General features: G+C 46.9%; 1 protein-coding gene across 1 annotated transcript in view; it reads left to right on the top strand.

The window, feature by feature from the left end:
• DNAI1 (dynein axonemal intermediate chain 1) overlaps positions 1–20241 on the top strand; it is a 59520-nt gene that overhangs the window by 22977 nt on the left and 16302 nt on the right. The window contains exons 3-12 of the mRNA XM_004372393.1: positions 234–332; positions 545–625; positions 5236–5362; positions 5675–5790; positions 6016–6132; positions 7130–7189; positions 8476–8610; positions 12114–12198; positions 15724–15841; positions 16141–16184. Of these exons, the coding sequence (XP_004372450.1) occupies positions 234–332; positions 545–625; positions 5236–5362; positions 5675–5790; positions 6016–6132; positions 7130–7189; positions 8476–8610; positions 12114–12198; positions 15724–15841; positions 16141–16184 (982 nt within the window). The remainder of the gene's footprint in view (positions 1–233; positions 333–544; positions 626–5235; positions 5363–5674; positions 5791–6015; positions 6133–7129; positions 7190–8475; positions 8611–12113; positions 12199–15723; positions 15842–16140; positions 16185–20241) is intronic.

Here is a 20241-nt window from a genome sequence, read left to right as displayed (position 1 = left end):
TATTGCATTGGGCATTTCTGCTGCAAAAGACCTCTTTAAAGTGTTGAAAAGCAAAGATGTTACTTTGAGGACTGTCTTAGTCATCTGAGTGATCTGTTGTATGTTTTGTATACTCTGTCAGAGATAGAGCTTGGCTTCTGGGAGGATTTGTGGATGAAGGATCCTCCTGCAGCACTGCTTGCTTATCTGAGTAGGATCAGACACTCTAGATCTTCAATGAGGTTTTTGTGTAGGATGAAGATTCGGGGACTGATGTGGGAGAAGGAACAGATGAATGGTCCCAGTCCAAAGCCACAGTCAGACCACCCGACCAGCTGGAGTTGACCGATGCGGTAAGTGAGCAGGCAGCATCCTGCCCTTGCTCCTTCCACCTACTCCAACTTTAGAGCTGTGTTCTTCCATTGTACTGATTAGGAGTCTTCACAGAACCCAGGTATGAGATGCCTGTTGACATCCTGGGCAGGGGGAGGATCTTCCCAAGCCTCGAAGGGGCTGGGGGTAGGGGGCCTTCCACATGTAATTCCTTGGTATTTCTGTCCCTTAGGAGCTAAAGGAGGAGTTCACCCGGATTCTGACAGCCAACAACCCACACGCGCCCCAGAACATCGTCAGGTACAGCTTCAAAGTAAGTCATGCCCTCCTGGGCAAGGGCCTGTAGGTGCTCCTTGGCTTGGAGGTGACTTGCCACATTGCAAAAACCTCTTAGCTGTTTGACAGGAGACCACCTTTAAACTGAGATCATTGGCTGGACCCTGGGATTTTACATGGAGTTGTCCAGAGAGTTTTGAAATTTCTTTGTGAATCTCCCTTGCAGTCTTGCAAATTGTAATGTCTTAAGTGCCCTGCAGAGCCCACTCTTTTCAGGAATCCTCATGTGAATCGTTTAGTTAAAAAATCTTTTCAAATGAGTACAAAATGTCTTTACTAACATCAACTTTTGAGTCTTTAGAATCTGGGTTTTCCTTCAGCCAGACACATGGGTGGAGTACAAACTCCCCTCTGGACAAGAAGGAGCCTGCCTCCTCCACCCCCACGTTGCCCCCTGGGTGGAAGCCCCAGAAAGCTCCATTCTCAGCATCTCCTTACATCACAGCCAGCCAGGCAGGTGACCCTGTCAGGGCCTTTCTTTGGTACACATGGCGTGGATGAGTTCTCACTTGGTAGACACGTATGTGGCACATCTTTAAGGGGACAACACTGTTTTCAGGCATAACAAGATCAGCTTCTGTGGGTACTGACTAAAGAGAAATTCAGACTACATTTTGAGCTAAAGTGGGGGTGACACGTATGTTTTTTATTTCATTATTTTAAGACGCATTCGTTCCGTGCTTACTGTGTGCCAGTGTCTGGTTCTACATTAAACTTCTTATGTAGGATACTTCATTAAATCCTAACAATTCTTTGATATAAGAACTATTATTATCTTGATTTTACGGAAACTGAGGTTCAATTAGATGAAACAAATTACAAAAGTCACACAGCCAGGATTCAAAGCAAGATTTGGACTAGTTTGTCTGACTCCAAAGCAATATTACACTGCTTCTTTAAAAAAATAATAAAGTAAAAATAAATATATATATATATATAATTATACAATAAAATATTTATATAATAAAAATATGTAATAAAAATCCATGGTACAAATTTCAAAAGATTCAAAAGAACATGAAAACTGAACCCCCTCCCTCCCCTGTTTCCTTCCCTAGAGACAACCACTGTTAATAGTTTCTTTTTTTTTTTAACAGCTTTATTGAGATATAATTTACATACCATACAATTCACCCATTTAAAGCATACAATTCAGTGGCTTATAGTATATTCACAGTTGTATAACCATCACCACAATCAATTTTAGAAGTATTTTCATTATCCCCCAAAGAAACCCTGCACCTCTTAGTTGTCACCCCCAACCCTCCGGTGCCCCAGCTCTAGGCAACCACTCATCTACTTTCTGTCCATAGATTTACCTACTCTACAAGGAGCCCTTGTGGCACAATGGTTTAACGCTCAGCTGCTAACCGAAAGGTCGGTGGTTGGAACCTACCAGCGGCTGTGTGGAAGAAAAGACCTGGCAATCTGGTCCTGTAAAGATTACAGTCTAGGAAATCCTATGGGGCAGTTCTACTCTGCCCTATAGAGTCTCTGTAAGTTGGAATTAACTTGATGGTACACAACAAAAACAACAGGCATTTCATATAAATGGAATCATACAACATGTGGCTTCTTTCACTTAGTATGATGTTTTTAAGGTTTGTCCATATTATAGCATGTATCAGGACTTCATTTCTTTTTATTGCCAAATAATGTGCCACTGTATGAATATACCACATTTTGTTTATTGATTCATCTGTTGATGGACATTTGTGTTGTTTCTACTTTTTGACTATTACGAATAAAGCAACTATGAATATTCCTGTACAATAACAGTTCCTTGAATACTCTGTTTCTATTTAATATTGAGTAGTCAATCCCTCTATAAAGAGGTTGGAACAAATCAAGATGTGTTTCTTTAAAAAATGCTCAATGTCATTAGTCATTAAGGAAATGCAAATAAAAACCACAATGAGATACCACTGCACATACACTAGGATGGTTATGATTAAAAAAAAAAAAACAAAAAACCTGAAAACAACAATAGTGGCAAAGATGTGCAGAAACTGGAACCCTCATGCATTACTGGTAAGACTGTAAAATGGTGCAACCACTATGGAAAACAGTATGGTGGTTGCTCAAAAAGTTAAACATAGAACTACCGTATGATCCAGCAATTTCACTCCTAGGTATATCTCCAAAAGAATTGAAAGCAAGGACTCAAACATATAAGTGTACACCAGTGTTCATCGCAGCACTATTTGCAATAGTCAATAGGTAGAAACAACCCAAATGTCCATCAACAGATGAATGGATAAATAAAATGTGATATATACATACAATAGAATATTATTCAGCCATAATAAGAAATGAAGTTCTGATACATGCTATGACATGGTGAACTTTGAAAACATTGTGCTGAGTGAAATAAGTCAGACACAAAAGGACAAATATTGTATGATCTCACTTAAGTGAAATACGCAGAATAGGCAAATGCATTGAGACTAAGGTTTAGCAGTGGCTACAAGGGGTGGGTGAGAGGGGGAAATGGGAGGTATTGCTTAAGGGGTACTGAGTGTCTGTTAAGGGTGATGAAAATTTTTGAGAACAGAGAGTGGTGATGGTTGTACAACATGGGGAATGTAATTATGTAATGTCACTGAACTGTACACATAAAAATTGTTGGAATGGCAAATGTGTTGTTATCCACCAAATGTGTTATATATTCACCACAGTTTTTTTAAAAAAGATGTATTTCTTGAGATACGCCACTCCTAAGTTGTGCTCATGGTCTCCCTTGGGCAGCCTGTAAAGGGGCAGAGGGAAGATGAATTGCCCTCCTTGAGGTTATGCTGGAGAGTGGTGCACTCTATGGGCTCCTGTCCTTCTGCCTAGGACTCAGTATGTTGGCCATAGGATGCTACGGACTGATTAACACTGCCTTATCAGTTAGCAGTGCACTCGTCTTGTCCCCTGGGAATCCCACTTGTTAGAAAAGATTCCCATGAGTCAACTGCCACCTGGGTAGACCTAGCCCTCCAGGAAGGCTCACATTATCCAAGCTGCCAACAGCCACCCACACCTACCTGGTATCCTCTCAGAGAGGTGGTCTCCATCTTGTTGGTTCTTTGCTGGAATCTAAGGGCTTTAGATCTCTGAAGCTACTACTTTCACTTAAAGTGCTGAAGTAGGGAGACAGATGTTTCTGATCTAGGCATGCCTTCCCTCCTTCCACAGAAGAAATGGAGTCTGAATTCCATCCTGAACTGAAGAGGAAGGTCCAGGCAACTTCTGGGGACAGGATGAAGGCAAAATCTCAAATGACAACTGTATGAATATTTTATTCCCATGGGAACCTCCATCATCATAATAATAGTTACTATTTTTATTGAGCACTTATTACGTGTCAGGCACTATGTTAATAATTGTTTTTTGTGATTTTCAATACTTAAAACTTTCATTATTTTCAATGCTTACAGTATCTAATACCTGAAAATTAGATATTATTATCCTCATTTAAAGATGATGAAATTAAGACTTAGAATGGTTAAACCCAATGTCATGGAAATAATAAGAGACAAAATCAGGATTTGAACCCAACTTTGCCCAGCTTCAAAGACCATGCTCTTAACTATTACACTGTCCAATCTCCTCATCCATCTAAGCTACTGAGCGAGGAGGTTTGTGTGACTTTTTAAGGCAGAGCTTCCCTACCTATGTGCAGAGATAGTGATCCTTTCAGCCTTCCAGGGGCAACTGGGTCTGGGACAGCTGGAGCCCATGGGCTAGCTGCCTGTAGCCATGAGTTTACCCTAATGTGCCAAACAAATGTAATTATTTGCTATTGTGCCATGACTTAAAAAAAGTTGAGCAGTACTGTTTTAAAAGAAGGAGGGGACCCTTGGTCTCAAATTCAACTTTAGTGGTTTCTAGGATGCTGATCAATGAGGGGGCAGTCTAGAGGAACCAGACTATAGGCACTGTGAACGCAAGGATCATGTCTGCTTTGCTTAGATTTATATACAAAGCACCTAGAAATACTTGACCTATTGTGGCTGTCCAAAAAATACTTGTTGAAGACTTAATTAACTAGGTTGCCTGAGCTTTAAGCCTAGCCCTGCTTTTCACTGTGTGACCTAGAGAAGTGCCAAACCCTCTCTGGATCTCTATGATCCTCTTCCATAGACCAGGGCATTTGGTTGTCTCTGAGGATTTTTTCAGCCCCAGCATCCACTAAATAGAGTAGAGAGAGGGCCATGTCAGGTATACTTGATGACTCTATCTGACCTTCCCGGTGGTCTGTGATGAGACAGGTGAGCTGGGATACCTTAGCATGGATGTAGGAGACAAGGCACCTGTGTGGGTGAAAGGTAAGCTCAGAGCTGCTCAAGGTTGGAAGGGAAAAGGTATTTTAAAATAAGTCTTTGATAAGAACTTAAAACAAAAACAGAAAAACTTGATTTCATTTGCCTCCTCTTCTTTAAACTGGAATGCAGTGGAAACTTCATTTTAGCTAAGGATTTGGTGAGTTAGATTCCTATGGACAGAGGTGGACTGTCTTTGGCCCTTGAGAATGAAGGCAGACTAAATTCTGATTCCAGTCAGAATTACAGACCTCTGGTCTGACTCAGTCTCTCTTCTTAGGAAGGCACATACAAGCTTATTGGCTTTGTGGACCAACTGGCAGTTCACTTCAGCCAAGTTGGGAACCTGATCCCCAAAGACTCGGATGAAGGACGGCGGCAGCACTACCGGGATGAGTTAGTGGCAGGTAGGACTCCAGGCTAGCCTGAAGCTGCAGCCCTAAGCCCAGTCCCCTGCTGACTGTAGGGAGTAGATCCCTAAGCCAGAATTTTGCAGAACCTCTACTTATATAAAGTCCAATATTGCTGACTGTCTGGGATTGGTCCAGGAACTAATACAGCCTCTCAGATCCCTCATGAAAGCCCATCTCTATGAAGCTTAGTCCAGGGAGAACCTAGGGGCAGGGAGAGTCTGTAAGGCAGAAACCAATAAGGCCCATCTTACCAAGGGTTGGAGTGGTGGGCTTGGACTTCAGGCTCATCAGCTCCATCTTACCAAGGTTCTCAAGAGTCTGCCAAGGTGGTGCATTCAGATACAGAAATTCTTGAAGAAGAAGAAGAGCCCAAGGAAGCAGAAGCTGAAGCTGGGAGTCAAACAGATGTTCCTGCAGCTGAGGTGCAGTATAATATTGCTTTTCATCCCTTCCCTTCCAGTGCAAGCTGTGACTGAGGGGGGTGGGGAATAAAGGTGAGAAGTTAGAGGCTGCATGTGGTAATGCTTCTGGCAACATTACCCTCTCCCACCTCCCTCCTAGCCCAGGATAGGACTTCCCCCCACTCCCAGTTCCCCACCACTTCCTTCTCACAACTGAGTCCAGTCTCCTGAGTCTTTTTTTTCCAGGCAGCTGAAAAAGTGACTGAAGAATTGATGACGCCTATGCAGCCCAAGGAGCGGAAGCTCACCAACCAGTTTAACTTCAGTGAGAGAGCCTCACAGACCTTCAACAACCCTCTCCGGGTAGAGCAGCCCCTACGCCAGCCCCTTTACCTCACAACTCTGCACTGTACGAGCCAGAGAAGAAGCAGACCTGACCTAAGCCCCAGCAGCCCTCAGCCTGGCAAGGGTAGAAACCACAGCTTATCTCTCCAAGGAGAGCTGGGAGCATGTATTCACATTCCTATAAGCTGTCCAGGAAAGAGTTTAGAGGGAGTCCTAAGGGACCCCACAACTCCACTAAGAGGCTGAAACCTGAAATGGGATTCGAGGAGGGGCTAGAAATCAGTACCTGGGGAGGAGAAGGGAGGGCACAATGTGCTAGGGTAGGGGATTGGGGGCCAGTTTGACTGGAGTTAGGGTATCTGTGGTAGACTAGCTGGAAAAGGCTAGAAGAGTTCCCTGGCTCATAAGCATGGAGAACCTTGAGTACCAGGCCAAGGAGCCTCTCAGTATTTCAGGTAGGAGACTGACATATGTAAGGGCAGGGTTCTACAGAAATGGAGCTGCAGTTGGAGGGCAGAGGTCTGTTGGGTGGGTTTTTGGCATCTCCTCATCACCTGTATGTCCCCTGTGCTATTATTTGGTGAGGGGCGCATTTCCCTGGTGGAGCTGGAGACTCCAGTTTTAGTAAGAAGCCTTCTTAGGGTGAGGGACATTAGCGTGATGGCTATGGGCTGACCTCTGTGCTCTGTGTCTGGAGGCTGGCCACCCCCTGGCTTCCTGCAGTTCTGTCCATGCTCCGCTTGGAGTTTATCTTTGTTGAAACTGGCACAATCAGGCTTCACTACTCCTACTTTCTGGCTTAGGCTTCTTCTGAAGAAAGCCTGAATAGAAAGAAAAAATGTAGGCTTAATGTATATTTGGTCCTTTGCCCAGGCCCCTCTTTATTTCCCCTGCTCTGTGTCTCATCCCACCCACTCAGCTCCAACCAAAATGTTTCTCCAAAGGATGTACTATTGGGTTAAGTGAGAAGAAGTCAAGAGCTTTCTGTGGGTTTTCTCTTGTCGTTTCTATTTAGGACCGAGAATGTCAGATGGAGCCTCCCCCCCGGACAAACTTCTCAGCCACAGCCAATCAGGTAAGACCCTGGGCCAGCCTGAAACCCATCACAGCTCCCCACCTGCAGTGATCCTTGTCTCAATCAGCAGCAAGAGAGCCTGATCATGAACTCGTCTGGCAGTTTGCCCTCCACATCCATCTACCTCTTTGCTCATTTACCTGAGTATCCAGGCTCTGATACCAGGCACAAGAGACAGTATGTCCCCAGCGAGTGAGCCCTGGACCAGCCCCTTTCCCTCAGGGCAAGGCTGTGCAAGCTGCAAACAGGCATGGCTTCTAGAACTTTCTCTGAGACCAGGGGAGAATGTTTGTTCACATGGACTGTCCGTGTCGCTGACTCAGAGTGTTAGCACTCTGACCCGGCCCTTCCTGCAGCCTGCAGTGTTACTGCAGATCCTCCTTCTTCCCCTTCCGGTCCTCTTGGATAGCCATGCTGATTTGGGCAGGATATGGTGTTGGGAGACCTAAGCTCAGGCCCTGACTCTGCCACTCATACTGTAAGATTCTGGGAAAACTGTCACCGTTAAAGCCTCAGTTTCCTTCTCTGTAAAGCAAGGATGGCAACCTGCCTTGTAGAGTGGTTGGGGGACTCTGAATGAAATAACAAATGTTGAAGCACTTTGTGGTATGGAGTATCAACCTGTGGGTGAATTATTAAATGTAAGGTTTGCCTATCTGGCCTCCAGGTGGCAGCGAATGCCCAGCTCTTGGGAGCACACAGTGTGATCTGGGGCATTTGTCCAGCCCCAGATCCTTGCTGCTCCCTTTGCTACTAAATTTTAGGCTTCTTTTGCTGTCAGATCCAGTTAGCAGAGGTTCCCTTCCCTTTTGATCATCTCCTCTTTGTGCTGAGAAGCTGTGGTCAGTGCTGTGGACAGCCAGTCTGAGCCAGTATGTTTATCCTATCTCCATGGGGGGAGATTTTTTTTTGATTTCCTGATTCAGAGTCTTATATATCACCAACAAAAATGTGAGCTAGCCTAATGTTTGCCTGTTTTACTGCCCGGTGGGCATTGCAGGCCAGAGTGATGCTTATTTCCAGCTGGCAACCCAGCCCTTGGGCTGCAAGGTGGATAAGCCCAGCCCAGAGGTGTCTTGAGAGCTCCTTTATTCCTATCCTAGCACTGAGGGTTAGCAGTAAAGACAGGCATTGAATAGATAATTACAAGGGCCCAAGTAGAGGATGCTATGGAGACATTTGACAGGGGTTAGCATGGTTGATTCCCCAAGCCCAAAAGCTGAAGAGGAGCTGGCTAGGTGAAGATTGTGTCTGGTGATGATCCTTCTTATCTTCCTGTTGCCTAGTGGGAGATCTATGATGCCTATGTAGAGGAGCTCGAGAAGCAGGAAAAGACCAAAGAGAAGGAGAAGACAAAGACCCCAGTGGCTAAAAAAATGGGAAAGATGGCCATGAGGAAGCTGACATCTATGGAGTCCCAGGTTTGGTGAGGGTTCCCATGGTTCTGTCACAGAGAATGTCTGGGTGGGTCCTTGATCCCTGGGTAGACAGAAGCCTGGCTATCTGGGAAAGCTTCACAGATACTTAAAAAGGGGGCTAATGTTGAGGTATGGATTTTAGTAGTTCTTTCCTTGTGGGAAAATGTGAGGACAGCTACAACTACCTCTGGCATTCCACACCTTCCCCTAATTTGATATAGGTCTGGAGGCTAGCAGAGACTCAGGATTGTTGAACTAAGGGGCAACAGAAGACTTGAACCTTATTTAAAGGCCTGTGTGCCTCCTAGAAGAGCTAGGGAGTCTTCCCAGCATAGGGGTGGTATGTAAGGACAAGGCACCACCTTCTTGAGGTGAAGGCTCATGAGGTTTGGGATGATAAGATGCTCTTTAACCTTCAGTCCTTGGGTTTACTTGTGCCAGTACTTTAGGTGAATCTACAGATCCAGGTCAGAGATGATCATAGGTACCAGCAAGCGTAGGCTAATATATGTGGCCAACATGGCCTGGGTTTACCGTGAGGAGCCATGTAGGAGTCACCGAAGTGTGGTTACTATAGAGGTCATGATTGAAGGGCTTACTGTCTGGCATTGGCTTGGGGATCACCATGGTAGTTACACTGATGTATCACTGCAGGGAGGGTCACCACAGGAAGATACTGAAGGGGGCCAGAGTCCCAGTGTGGAGATCAGGATAGGGTCGGAGGGATGAGGTCCACAGGAAGCTGGGGGCTGGGTTCAGCACCTTGGAGAGCTCCCACACCAGCTCTCTGGGAAGTGGTCCTGCTCCACCCCAGTATAGAAGTCCTGTCAGTGAAAAGAAGTTCTGCTTCCTTTGTCTGCAGTATGCCCAAACCCGTTGCCATTGAGTCAATTCTGACTCATGGCGACCCTATAGGACACAGTAGAACTGCCCCCATAGGGTTTCCAAGTTTGTAATGTATTCAGAAGCAGACTGCCACATCTTTCTCCCACTGAGTGGCTGTTGGATTCGAACCACTGATCCTTTGGTTAGCAGCCAAGTGCTTAACCACTGTACCATGTACCCACTTCTACTCAATTCCCTGTTCTGTGACTTTGATAATGGCACAGTTTAGGGGAAGCTTGAGGGTTACCTGCCTTGGCTTAATAGGAACTGCCCCAATTCAGTTTCATTCAGTTGCAGAACAGGTACCCGGAAATCATGGCCCATGCTGGTTGCTTGAATCCTGAGGAGAAAGATAGAGCCCCTGACCTGAAGGTTTCCCTATCCAGACCTTTGGCTTTTTGAGGCTAGGGTCTTCAGAAGGGCCACTGGCCTGGGTCAGGATTCACATGAAGAGCCATTAGAAGTTTGGCTATGGGCTCTGTGTTGGGACCATGGTTGCAGAGACCCCAAATGCAGTCACCAAGACCTAGAGACCATAATAAAAGTCCCTGTGACTGAGGCTGAAAACAGATCAGTTTTTCCAAGAAGCTTTAAGAAACATTTAACTCATTGTCAAAGCCAGGATAATGAAAAGACAAATAAAAAGCTAATGGAAGCTGTTTAACCACCCCTGGAGGAGCAGAAAATTTCATTTTTAAACCCGGTATGCATATATGCTCTACAAACGTGTTTGTTAATACCATCCTTTGAAAATATAGCTAATTAAGTAGCCTAATTGGATCAGTTAGATGTTGGTGTGTATGGATGTACTAAGTTAAATTGTCTTGGTAGTGTTACAGAGAATAAGCATTCAGTTGTTTTTTATGGTCTGTTTATGTGGCTGTCTTGAAAATCAATAAATTCTTACAGTATATTCCAGAGAATTAAAAAAAAAAAAAAGTCTAAGCTCTGCCGGAGTTGGTGTCTAACACCCTTCGGGAGAAGGGACCACCCCTCCATCACACTGGGTTCTTCCAGCTTGGCTGACATGGGGGGCTGTGACGCAGGCAGATTCCAGTCCTCTGGACTAAGAAGCTGCAGTGGAGGCAGGACACTGGGGTGTATAACATACATACAAATCAGTGAGTGCCGTGGTGTGCAACCTTTCCCCAAGGGAATGCAGCTCTAATGGAGAATCCTAGTACTGAACCAAGCTGTCTGTGGAATAAAACACAAAGGCAGTCACCTGTGCCCAGGCATAGCACGTGAGCAGAGTGACACAGCTTTGTCTGAGACCTGAGTCTGACTAGGTTGCTATAAAACTCAAGCGTGTGGAAGAAGAGAAAACAGAATAACTTCATGATACCCTGTAGGAGGTTCTCCAGTGGTGGACCTCAAATTTCTGTCTTATTGATAATTTGGGTGAATGCACAGAAGTGAATGCAAGCTTGTCTGATCTGAAAGATTAGGACAGGACTGAGGGAAAGGTTCAGAGACCACAAGTTCATTCTGAACCAATAGAGAGACGTGGTTGCTCAAGGAGCATAGTATTCAGAACAGGTGAGGTGACCATCTGCCATACCCTGTCCTACTCCGAGCACATCTGGAGCACGGAGTCTCCCACGACCAGGAGAGGATGGCCAGACTGTGGAGGGACTGGCTTTGTGTATGGGACTGTGAACATGGGCCCTAGAATCCACAGACCTTGTTTCCATCCTGGCTTTGCCACTTATTGGCTGGCTGACCTTGGACAAGGGTCTTAATTTCTCTGAAACCTCAGTTTCCTCATCCTAATGATACCTAGTTTGAAAGATTGTTGTGAGAATCTGATATAATGTATAGACATTTCCTAACACAGTATCTTCTTGATACTCATCCATAAGTGGTGGCTATTGTTGTTATTAATATTACAAATGGCAACCTTGGGCAAGTTACTTAACTTCTCTGAGTCTTAGAGTCCTCATGATAAAGAGGGGATGGATAATGGCCTCTGCATCATAGGGTTATTGTGAGGATTAAATGTAATAATACTTGTTGTATTTAATCCAGTGCCCAGTGGTGATGATGTCAGAGGAAAGATGCAGACCAGTGTGGTGGAGGCCTATAAAGTCGCATCTGGGGATCCATCCTTTGAGAGTGGTTCAAACTGACTCCAAGTTTATCTTGGGAAACTGGTCAATGAGGACATTCACTGAAGTCGTAAAATCATAATCCCAAAGTTCATCTGGTCCCAACAATTCCCCCCACTCCCTGACCCAGAGCAGGAACCCCCTCCCCTTGGCAGCTTCCTGGCAAGCTTGACTCCCCCACATCAGGCAGTGTTTTCTGTGGTCAGACAGTCTGGTAGCTGAACCCTACCTCCCTGGAGAGGTAGGTGCTGTCCTCTGGCCACAGAGAATGTATACCTAGGACCAGCTATAGCAGTGCAGACCCCTTGTGCCACTTGTGAGGTGTGAGTTCCCAGAAGGGGGTGGAGGCGAGCCGGGCCTTGAGGCATGGAGATATACCTTTACAAAGCTATCTGGGGTAAGTGGTGTCAGAGGGGCATTGCTGAACCAGTTGCAAGTCTGGGCTGTATCTCAGAGCACATAACCTTGCCAGGGGCTGGGTTATGAGGACCTCTGGCCTCTGTATCCCCACAGAGTGATGACATTGCCAAAGTGACCCAAGCTGCTAAAATTGTGGAGCGCATGGTCAACCAGAACACGTACGATGACGTTGCTCAAGGTAAGATATAAAGTGCTGGGAACCACAATTATTGACTGTACTTTTTTAAAAATCCCTCATAAAAAGTCAGTATTTGAGTGTCCCATGCTAGGTTTTGTAGGTGCAAGGGGAGAAAAACTAACTCCTCCCTCCTGAGTATGTCACTGGGGAAACTAGACTTATGCAAGTGAACCATGAACAGTGGCATTTAAAAAATGGGTATAGAGATGAGATCTTAAAACGGTGCAGCAAACATACCTACACATTTGTTATCCAATGTGATCTTCTAAACAGTCCTGGGAGGCAGGCAGAACAGAGATTATTACTCCTACTTTACAAACAAGGAAGGTAGGACCAAGGCCACCTGGCTAGTGAATTGCAGAGGGGACCCAAATCTAGGTCTTGAGCTTCCTAACCTTGTGCTCTGTCCTCTACTCAATGCAGCTTGTAGATGATATTCATGCTAGAATATACCAGATAGAAAGTGCCTTTGGGATCCTCAAGAAGGGAAAGGAGGGATGAGTGGGAACAGCAGGAACAGTCAAGTCAGGGAGGCCTGAGCTGGATACTGAAGGATAAGCAGTGTTTGAGTGGATGGAGAGCAGAGGGAGGATGTCCTGGCTGGGGGACAGCATAAACAGTGACTTGGTGATAGAAATGAATAGGAAGGGACCCTGGGGACTCAATGACCAAAACAGGAACTTTGTTGGGAGATGGTGAGAGTTTGGCTAGAAAGATGGTTGCAGCCAGCTTATGAAGGGCCTTGGATGCCACGTGGAGAATCTGAGCTTTCTCTGAAGAGAGTTCAGAGACACTGAAGCCTTCCAGGTAGGGACACAGCCTAATGAGAGCAGGGCTGGAGGAGGATGTGACTGGGCAGAATGCAGGGACAAAGATGGAGGAGAGGTTCAGGTGTGGGGTGGAGTGAACCTTGCCACACCTCACCCAGCCTGCATCACAGGGGAGGGAGAAAAGGGAGCAGTTATAATAGCCAAAAACAGTGCTAACATTTACTGGGAATGTCCTAGGTGCTGGGCATCTTGTGATACAATTTACATATTTTATCCTCACAGCCACACTGTAAAGTGGATACATTATTATCTCCATTTTATAAATAAAAAATAGACTGGAATGTTGCCATTTGTTTGGAATCACAGCTAGTGTAAATGGTGGAATCAGGACTCGAACACAAGCCCCTTGGATCCATAGCCTAAGCACTTCAGCATTATGGCTATATAGCCACTGAGCTGGAAGAGACATTTCAAGTAAACACACTCAATAGGTCTATCCTGGTGATTAATTAGTGATGAGGTGAAGAAAGAGAATGATTCAGAAATGCTTAAGTCCAGGGGGCCTGGGAAATTCTGGTGTCTTTGATAGAATCAGGGAAACGGAATCCTTCCCATGGCATGAAGAGCTCATTCCCAAGTGGCTTCTATTTCCCTAAGAGGTTGTGCATTTATTTGGAGCAGCTGCCTCCCCAGAGTTGGCAGCCCCTTGCTGCTGGCTGGTCTCCTTAGCTGACAGCCTAGGGCTCTTCTTGGTTACCTGATGCTCATTGCTCACCCATGGGACATAGAAACCAGGGCTGCCAAGACCAGCAGCCGAAACAAGCCCCTTCGTTATCATTCAGGCTGGAAAACGACCTTGAGTGCTTTTCAAAGCTGTCAAAGTACACAGCAGCTGTGAATGAATTTGTCACTCACACAGCTTGGCTTCCTGAAACCCAGCCTCTGCAACCAGCCCACCAAAGAGCTGCAAACCTGATTAATATCCATGGAGAAATTGGCCTTGATGAACCATTTTCATTTATAAGAACACACAGTCACATAAAAATGCATTGAACTTTGATTTTTTTAATTGCATCCTCCTTTCCCTTTGGGAAAGTGTAACCACGAAGAAGAAGTGAAAAAGAGAAGTGTTACAAATTAATCTCTCTGAAATGAGGTATTTTCAAACATAGCCCAAGCACAGGGATCTCTGATGTGATCAAGGCTCATGCCTCTCTGACTACTCAAATCTTTTTTGTTCTGAGATGTTTTTGAGGTTGAATGTAGTCCCCAACTTCAAGGTGTGGGGCATCATAAGAGAGGCTGGGGCAGTTCCTGGGCATGTCATTGACCATGTTAGATAAGAGGAGTTATTTTCTAAGGGATCACTCTTGGTTGGAAAGAGGACCGAGAACCATTTTACTTCTGTTGATTTATTTAATTGCATTCTTTGAACAGTCATTGGGTGTCTACTCTGTGGATGGCCCTGTGCTCAGTACTGGGGACACGAAGATGAATATGACATGCTTCCTGCTCTCCAGGAACTCTCTGGTGGGGTAGACAGGCAAAGCGATAAATAGAGGCCATGCAATGTGACAGACGTTTTGGTGGAGGAAGGCAGGGCTGGAACAGAGGAGGAAGAAATGAACTCTGCTCAACAAGAAAGTGCAGGCCTCACAGAGGAGGAGAAGGTTGATCTGGATTGGGAGTGAAAAGGAGTTTGCCAGGAAGATGAGGGAGAAGGACATTTTGGACATGAAACAACATGTAAAAACACACGGAAGCGTCAGACAATGTGACTCATTGACATTATTTGATATAGAGGGTCCTTGGACAGCTGGCTGGAGATGACATGGGAGTAGTGGCCAGGAGCCTTGGTTTGGCCAGGGAGCCCAGATATTTTTCTCTGTGTAACAGGAGCCACTGAGGGAGTTTTAGTGGGGTGGGAGGAGTGTGGTGATTTATGTTTTCATAAATTCACTCCAGTAGCTCTGTGGAACATGAACTAGAGGAGGAGTAACTTGAGATAGGGAGACCCATTAGGAGGATGTTGTAACAATCCAGGTAGGTTTGGAGAAAAGTGAATAGATTAAAAAGATGATCAGAATGGAAATATGAGAGTTGATAGAGATCAGTCAAGGATGACCCAGATTTCTGGTTTAGACAAGTGGAAGGATAGAGCTTCTACCTAAGTTAGAGAAAACAGGAAGCAGAGACATTTTAGGGCTGGAGATGAAGATGAGTTCAGAGAGCCCATGGGGGATCCAGGCAGCTTCACTATAGTGGGGCTTGCCAGTGGATATGAAGATGGGCTGAATTTTAGGGATTTATGAGGCAGAATGGACAGCACTGTTAGTCAGCCCTGGCAGCTGAGCCCCTGAAATTTGGCTGCTCCAGTCCGAGCTTTCTGAAGTGCTGGGGAAACTCATGGGACAAGGGCCGCAAACCTAGAATCTTATCCATGCTGTTATGGCTGCTTTATTGTAATTTACTTCTGACAATAACAACGATGGCAATAACAATAGCTAACACATATAGAGCACTCACTATTTGCCAGGCACTTTTCTAAGCACTTCACATATATTAACTCCAATTAATCTTTACAGCAGCCCTTTGAGACAGGTACTATTATTGTTTTTCACTCAGAGGCACAAAAAGGTTGTTGTTTTGCCCAAGGAGATACAGCCAGTAGGTGGTGGATCTGGGTTTGCCATAAAGTGCAAAGGGCTGACTCTGCCTCTGTGTGCATGTGTGTGTGTGTGTGTGTGTGTGTAAGATTTTAAGTACTATGAGGATGCTGCTGACGAATACCGAGACCAGGAGGGTACACTGCTACCACTCTGGAAATTCCAGAACGACAAAGCCAAGCGCCTGGCTGTCACCGCCCTCTGCTGGTGAGTATAGGCATTGCAGCAAACTCAGAGACCCTGAGGGCCTGCTGAGTGCCAAACCCTGAGCAGGGCGCTTCAACTGCACTTAACCACTTTGAGGGTGACACACGGCAGTATGGAAAAAGTAGGACTGGGATTCTGATGAGACTGTGGGATCATCCCAGGTCTCCCAGCTGGTGCCATCCTGAGACAGGGAGTAGGTGCCTGCAGGGTAGTTAGGCATCAGTGTCCATGGGAAGGTGCCTGTCCATGGGAGGGCCATGCCCATTCCCCAAGCCAATGTGTTCATACTTCTTTTGCAGGAATCCAAAGTACAAGGATCTGTTTGCAGTGGGACATGGCTCCTGTAAGTGATTTAGCTATTCATTCATTTTTTTCATTCAGTCCTACTCAGTGCAGAGTTCTTTACCAGGTGTGAGAGATACAAAGATGACTAGGACACGGTCAGTTCCCTCAAGGGGTTCAGAGTCTAAATGAGGAAGATGGAGAAACATTCCTGCAGTTAGTCCTGGCTAAAGGAGCATACCAAAATGAATATGCCAAGCTGAGCCTTGAAGGAGTTATTCTGGTGAAGAAAGAGGAGGAGAGCACTCTTGGCAGATGGACCAATGTATGCAAAGGCCTGGAAGCATGAGAGATATGGCAGGAAGTGGAGCTCTTCAGGGGGGCAGGGTAGGCCCCCCAAAGGTTTTATAAGCTGTTCCAAGATACTCGAACCTTCTCTTAAGGACAATGGGGAAACCACTGAGGGAATTTAAGAAGGGCAGGGATATGACCAGTGCAGGGAAGGAATGAAGGGCTGCAGGCTGGGAAACCAGTTAGGAGACTGGTGCAGACATCCCAAAGAGAGATGGCAGAATTGAACCCTGATGGTGGAATAAGGATGGAGGAGTGAATTTGCCTTGAGAGTAGGCTGGACCAGACCTGGGGAGGGATTGGATGTGGGGGCTAAGGGAGGGTAGTGTTGCAGGCTGCCTTCCCTGCCTCCTTATCAGGACTTTCTTCCCAGCTGGGACCCCTGGGACAGGCAGGGGTGGAGGCGAGTACTTGATGTTTATCACTTGGCACCTAAGCCCTGGGGGACCACTGTTGTCCAGGGTATTCCTGCCCCTGCTAGTTAGCTGCCCCTGGCAGAGAGGCAGCACTGTGATAACTGTTCCTCTGTCCCTGCAGAAGCCCCTATCTCTGTGCTGGTCTGGCTGTTCTCCCTTCCTAACGGGAGAGGGCCCCACACTTCATGTTAGGTACCACTTCCCAATGCTAGTGGCTTGTTCTCTGGCTGGGAGGACCTGCTTCTGCAAACAGAAAACCCTTTCCATTCTCTGAGCCGCTGCTGGCTGGCGGGCAGGCAAGCTCCTTGTCTCTGCCCCTCAGACCGCCTGTCTACCCATTCTTTGACCAGGGTGGGGGTGGGGGGCGGGGACAAGGAGGAGTTGGTGTTTGTCATTCTTCTCAGGGAGGAGGCCTTGGAGCTGCTCCCAGTCTCGTGGTCTGGGCCGCCTTTGAGGATGCCCTAAATGCCTGCTTTGTGTCCCTACTCCTGAGGGTGGGCTGCTGCCAAGTGGGAAGCATCCTCCGCCTCTAGCAAGGAACTCGCACATTCCTCCCCCTGTGCTGCAGCTACTGGGCCTGGAACAGGGCCTGGGGGTTGGGCAGGCCCTTCTAGGAGTGGGTGTGGACCCCCTGTGAGGCTGCTCTCAGCCCAGGCTCTCTGTCCAGGCTTTGGGGTGGGGGGTTGGGAGAGTCCCCAGCAGGTAGGGGAGAATCTTCAGCTCCAGCCCCATCCTCCTCCACACAGGGCCAGCAGCAGGGCAGCAGGATCAGCTGGTCAGGATCATGTGGAGGTTGCCCATGTCTGGGCAGCCTTAGCCAGGAGCGGTGGAGAAGAGTACCCCACCCACCAGAACAGATGACTGACAAGCACTTGCCCACAAAGGGTTTCTTAGTCATTCATTGGTCATTTTAGCCACATCTACATGCCTGGGTGGCGCCCACAGCTGCAGACCCTTTGGCTGGAGGATCATTTCCCAGTGGTACAATCTGGGGCCAGAAGCCCCTTTAAGCCTTGGTTTCCTCATCAGTGACATGGAGAGGTTGACACCTGCCAGGCCTCCATCCCAGGACTGTTGTGAGGCCCACTTGAGGGAAAAGAAGCAGAAGTGTCCAGTGAGCTGTAAGAACTGCCCCCCACCCAGAGGACAGTCATTATTGATTTGTCTGTTGTTAGTTCCCCTAGCTTTCCTGCAGTACCCTCGGGGCCTGAGCAGAGAAGGGGATAGAGATGAATCAGACAAGGATCCCATCTACTCTCTTAGAGAGCAGGCCTGGGCTGGCAGCTCTGGTGGTGATGGTATCTGCAGTTGCTGTTGCTGAGCGGCTCTCAGACGGGTATCTATTCTCCAGAGCCTTGCATATCTTAGCCCTGCCCTGCAGAGACTTGAGCAGAGCCAGGGTGAGCTGGTACTCAGGAAGGCCGCTGCATGCACTCCTGTCGTTGCCTCTGGGAGTCCTGTGTTCTTGAGTGCCTCAGGGCCCAGGTGCCTCCATGGAAGAAAGAGGGCAAAGCTGAGGCAGGCAGAGGGTACCCTGGCTCCTGGGTGGGGTCATGTGGGAGCAGCTGGCCTCATCAGCATCCACACAGTGTCTTTGAAAGCTCCCAGATACCAACCTCCCATAATCAGGTTTGGCCTCATGAGGACAACACTGGAGTAAGAATTTGGGTTTGTTGGGTTTGACCCTAATGAGCTTAGCCCAGACCTAATAAACCTCCTTTTGCCTGGAATTTCCAGATATTTATGCCATGAACCAGCCAAATAAGACCTTGGCAGAAATAGACATGTACTCTAGGAAGGACTGGGGCCAATCCCCCACTTTGGAGACAGGGCAGGTTGGCTGAGGCGGGGACAGGGAAGGTTGGCTGAGGCCGGGCCAGGAGCAAGCAGGTTGGGAAAAGGGAGTCAAGGCAGCAGCACAGAAGGATTCACACCTGCCTCCCCCTATGGATGCTGTGTACCAGGTCGGGGGGGTGTCAAGCTGCTTAGAGGACAGAGACTCAGATACCCCCTAGAGCCAGACTCCCGGCAGAAGGGAGAAAGAAGCTGTCAGCAGGTAAAAGCAGATGGAGGAACTTTGGAGGGCAAAGGGTGCTAGTCTAGTAAGAGAAGGCTCATGGGACAGGACAAGGACTTGGAATTGCTGGGATGCAATTATGTTAGCCTGCTATACTGAAGGGTCCTTTCCAGCCCATTAACCAGTTCATAGCAGGAAAATGAGGGTTCCTCACGGTCTGTCAAGCAGTGATGGAGGAACATTCAGGATACTCTGTGTGGTTTTGACTGGCTATCACACAGGGGTTAGGGCAGGAAGCTTCCCAGTGGGCCACATCTTGGAAGGACAGGAGAGCCAGCTGTCCAGCCTAGCCTTCCTCTGAGGGCAGCACCCTCAAAAGGGGCCAACGTAAGGCCCTGAGTCCCAGCACTAAACTCACTCTTGCTCTGTCCCACTGCACCCTAGCCTTGTCTCTGAGCCTGCCCAGGCCAGAGATACACTTGTAGGGATTTAAATCTTTCCTGGTCATTTATTTGTCAGCTTCACTAATTAAGCAGTGTTAATTTCATTACTGAAAATGGAAATTCATCCACCTCATTTCTCTCCGTTTCATCCTCCACACACAAAATCCATCACTCCTCAGCTGCAGGCTGCATAAAATTTACAGGACTAATTATGTTGTCAGGTCTCTTTGTAAATACAGTCCATAAAGGCCACTGTGCTCGCCGGGTTGTAGTGCAAGGGCATTCCCGTTGTTAGTTTAATTACTGGTTAGTTATTTAGGTTCTCAAATGTTTGCCTCATTTTCCTTAAATCAAATTAAATGTCCTGCTTGATATATTCTGTCTCCAAGGCCTTGCTCTTACTTCCCACACTGTTTAAATATGACTTCTAATAGAATGACAGTGTTTGGAACAGCCCAGCCGCCTGGGAGGCTTAGCCCAGCCTGGCACCATGGCCTCTGGGCCATGCTTGAGGTTTGGAAGTCTTTAGCAACTGATGCACTTCCTTGGGGCAGCCGTGGGCTAGTTTCCTGCCTTTGGGGACTGTGAAAATCCTAACACAAGGGGCATTTTTGTCTCTGGAGTCTAAGGTGACAGGGCTGAGGTATGGGAAGCTGAGGAAGGTTTCCTTATTGTCAACAGAAGAGCTGAGGGTCATTGAATCCATCCCCCTAACTCCTTTTTTTTTTTTTTAAATTGTGCTTCAAGTGAAAGTTTACAGTTTAAGTTAGTTTCTCATACAAAAATTTATACACATATTGTTTTGTGACCCTAGTTGCTCTCCCTATAGTGTGACAGCACACCTTCCTTTACACCCCAGATTTCCCATGTCCATTCAACCAGCTCCTGTCC

This window comes from Trichechus manatus, unplaced genomic scaffold (genome assembly GCF_000243295.1).
Source record: "Trichechus manatus latirostris isolate Lorelei unplaced genomic scaffold, TriManLat1.0 scaffold00016, whole genome shotgun sequence".
Taxonomy (NCBI): Eukaryota; Metazoa; Chordata; class Mammalia; order Sirenia; family Trichechidae; genus Trichechus; species Trichechus manatus.
The sequence above is the reverse complement of the archived record's forward strand: the minus strand, read 5'-3'. Positions and strand labels throughout refer to the sequence as shown.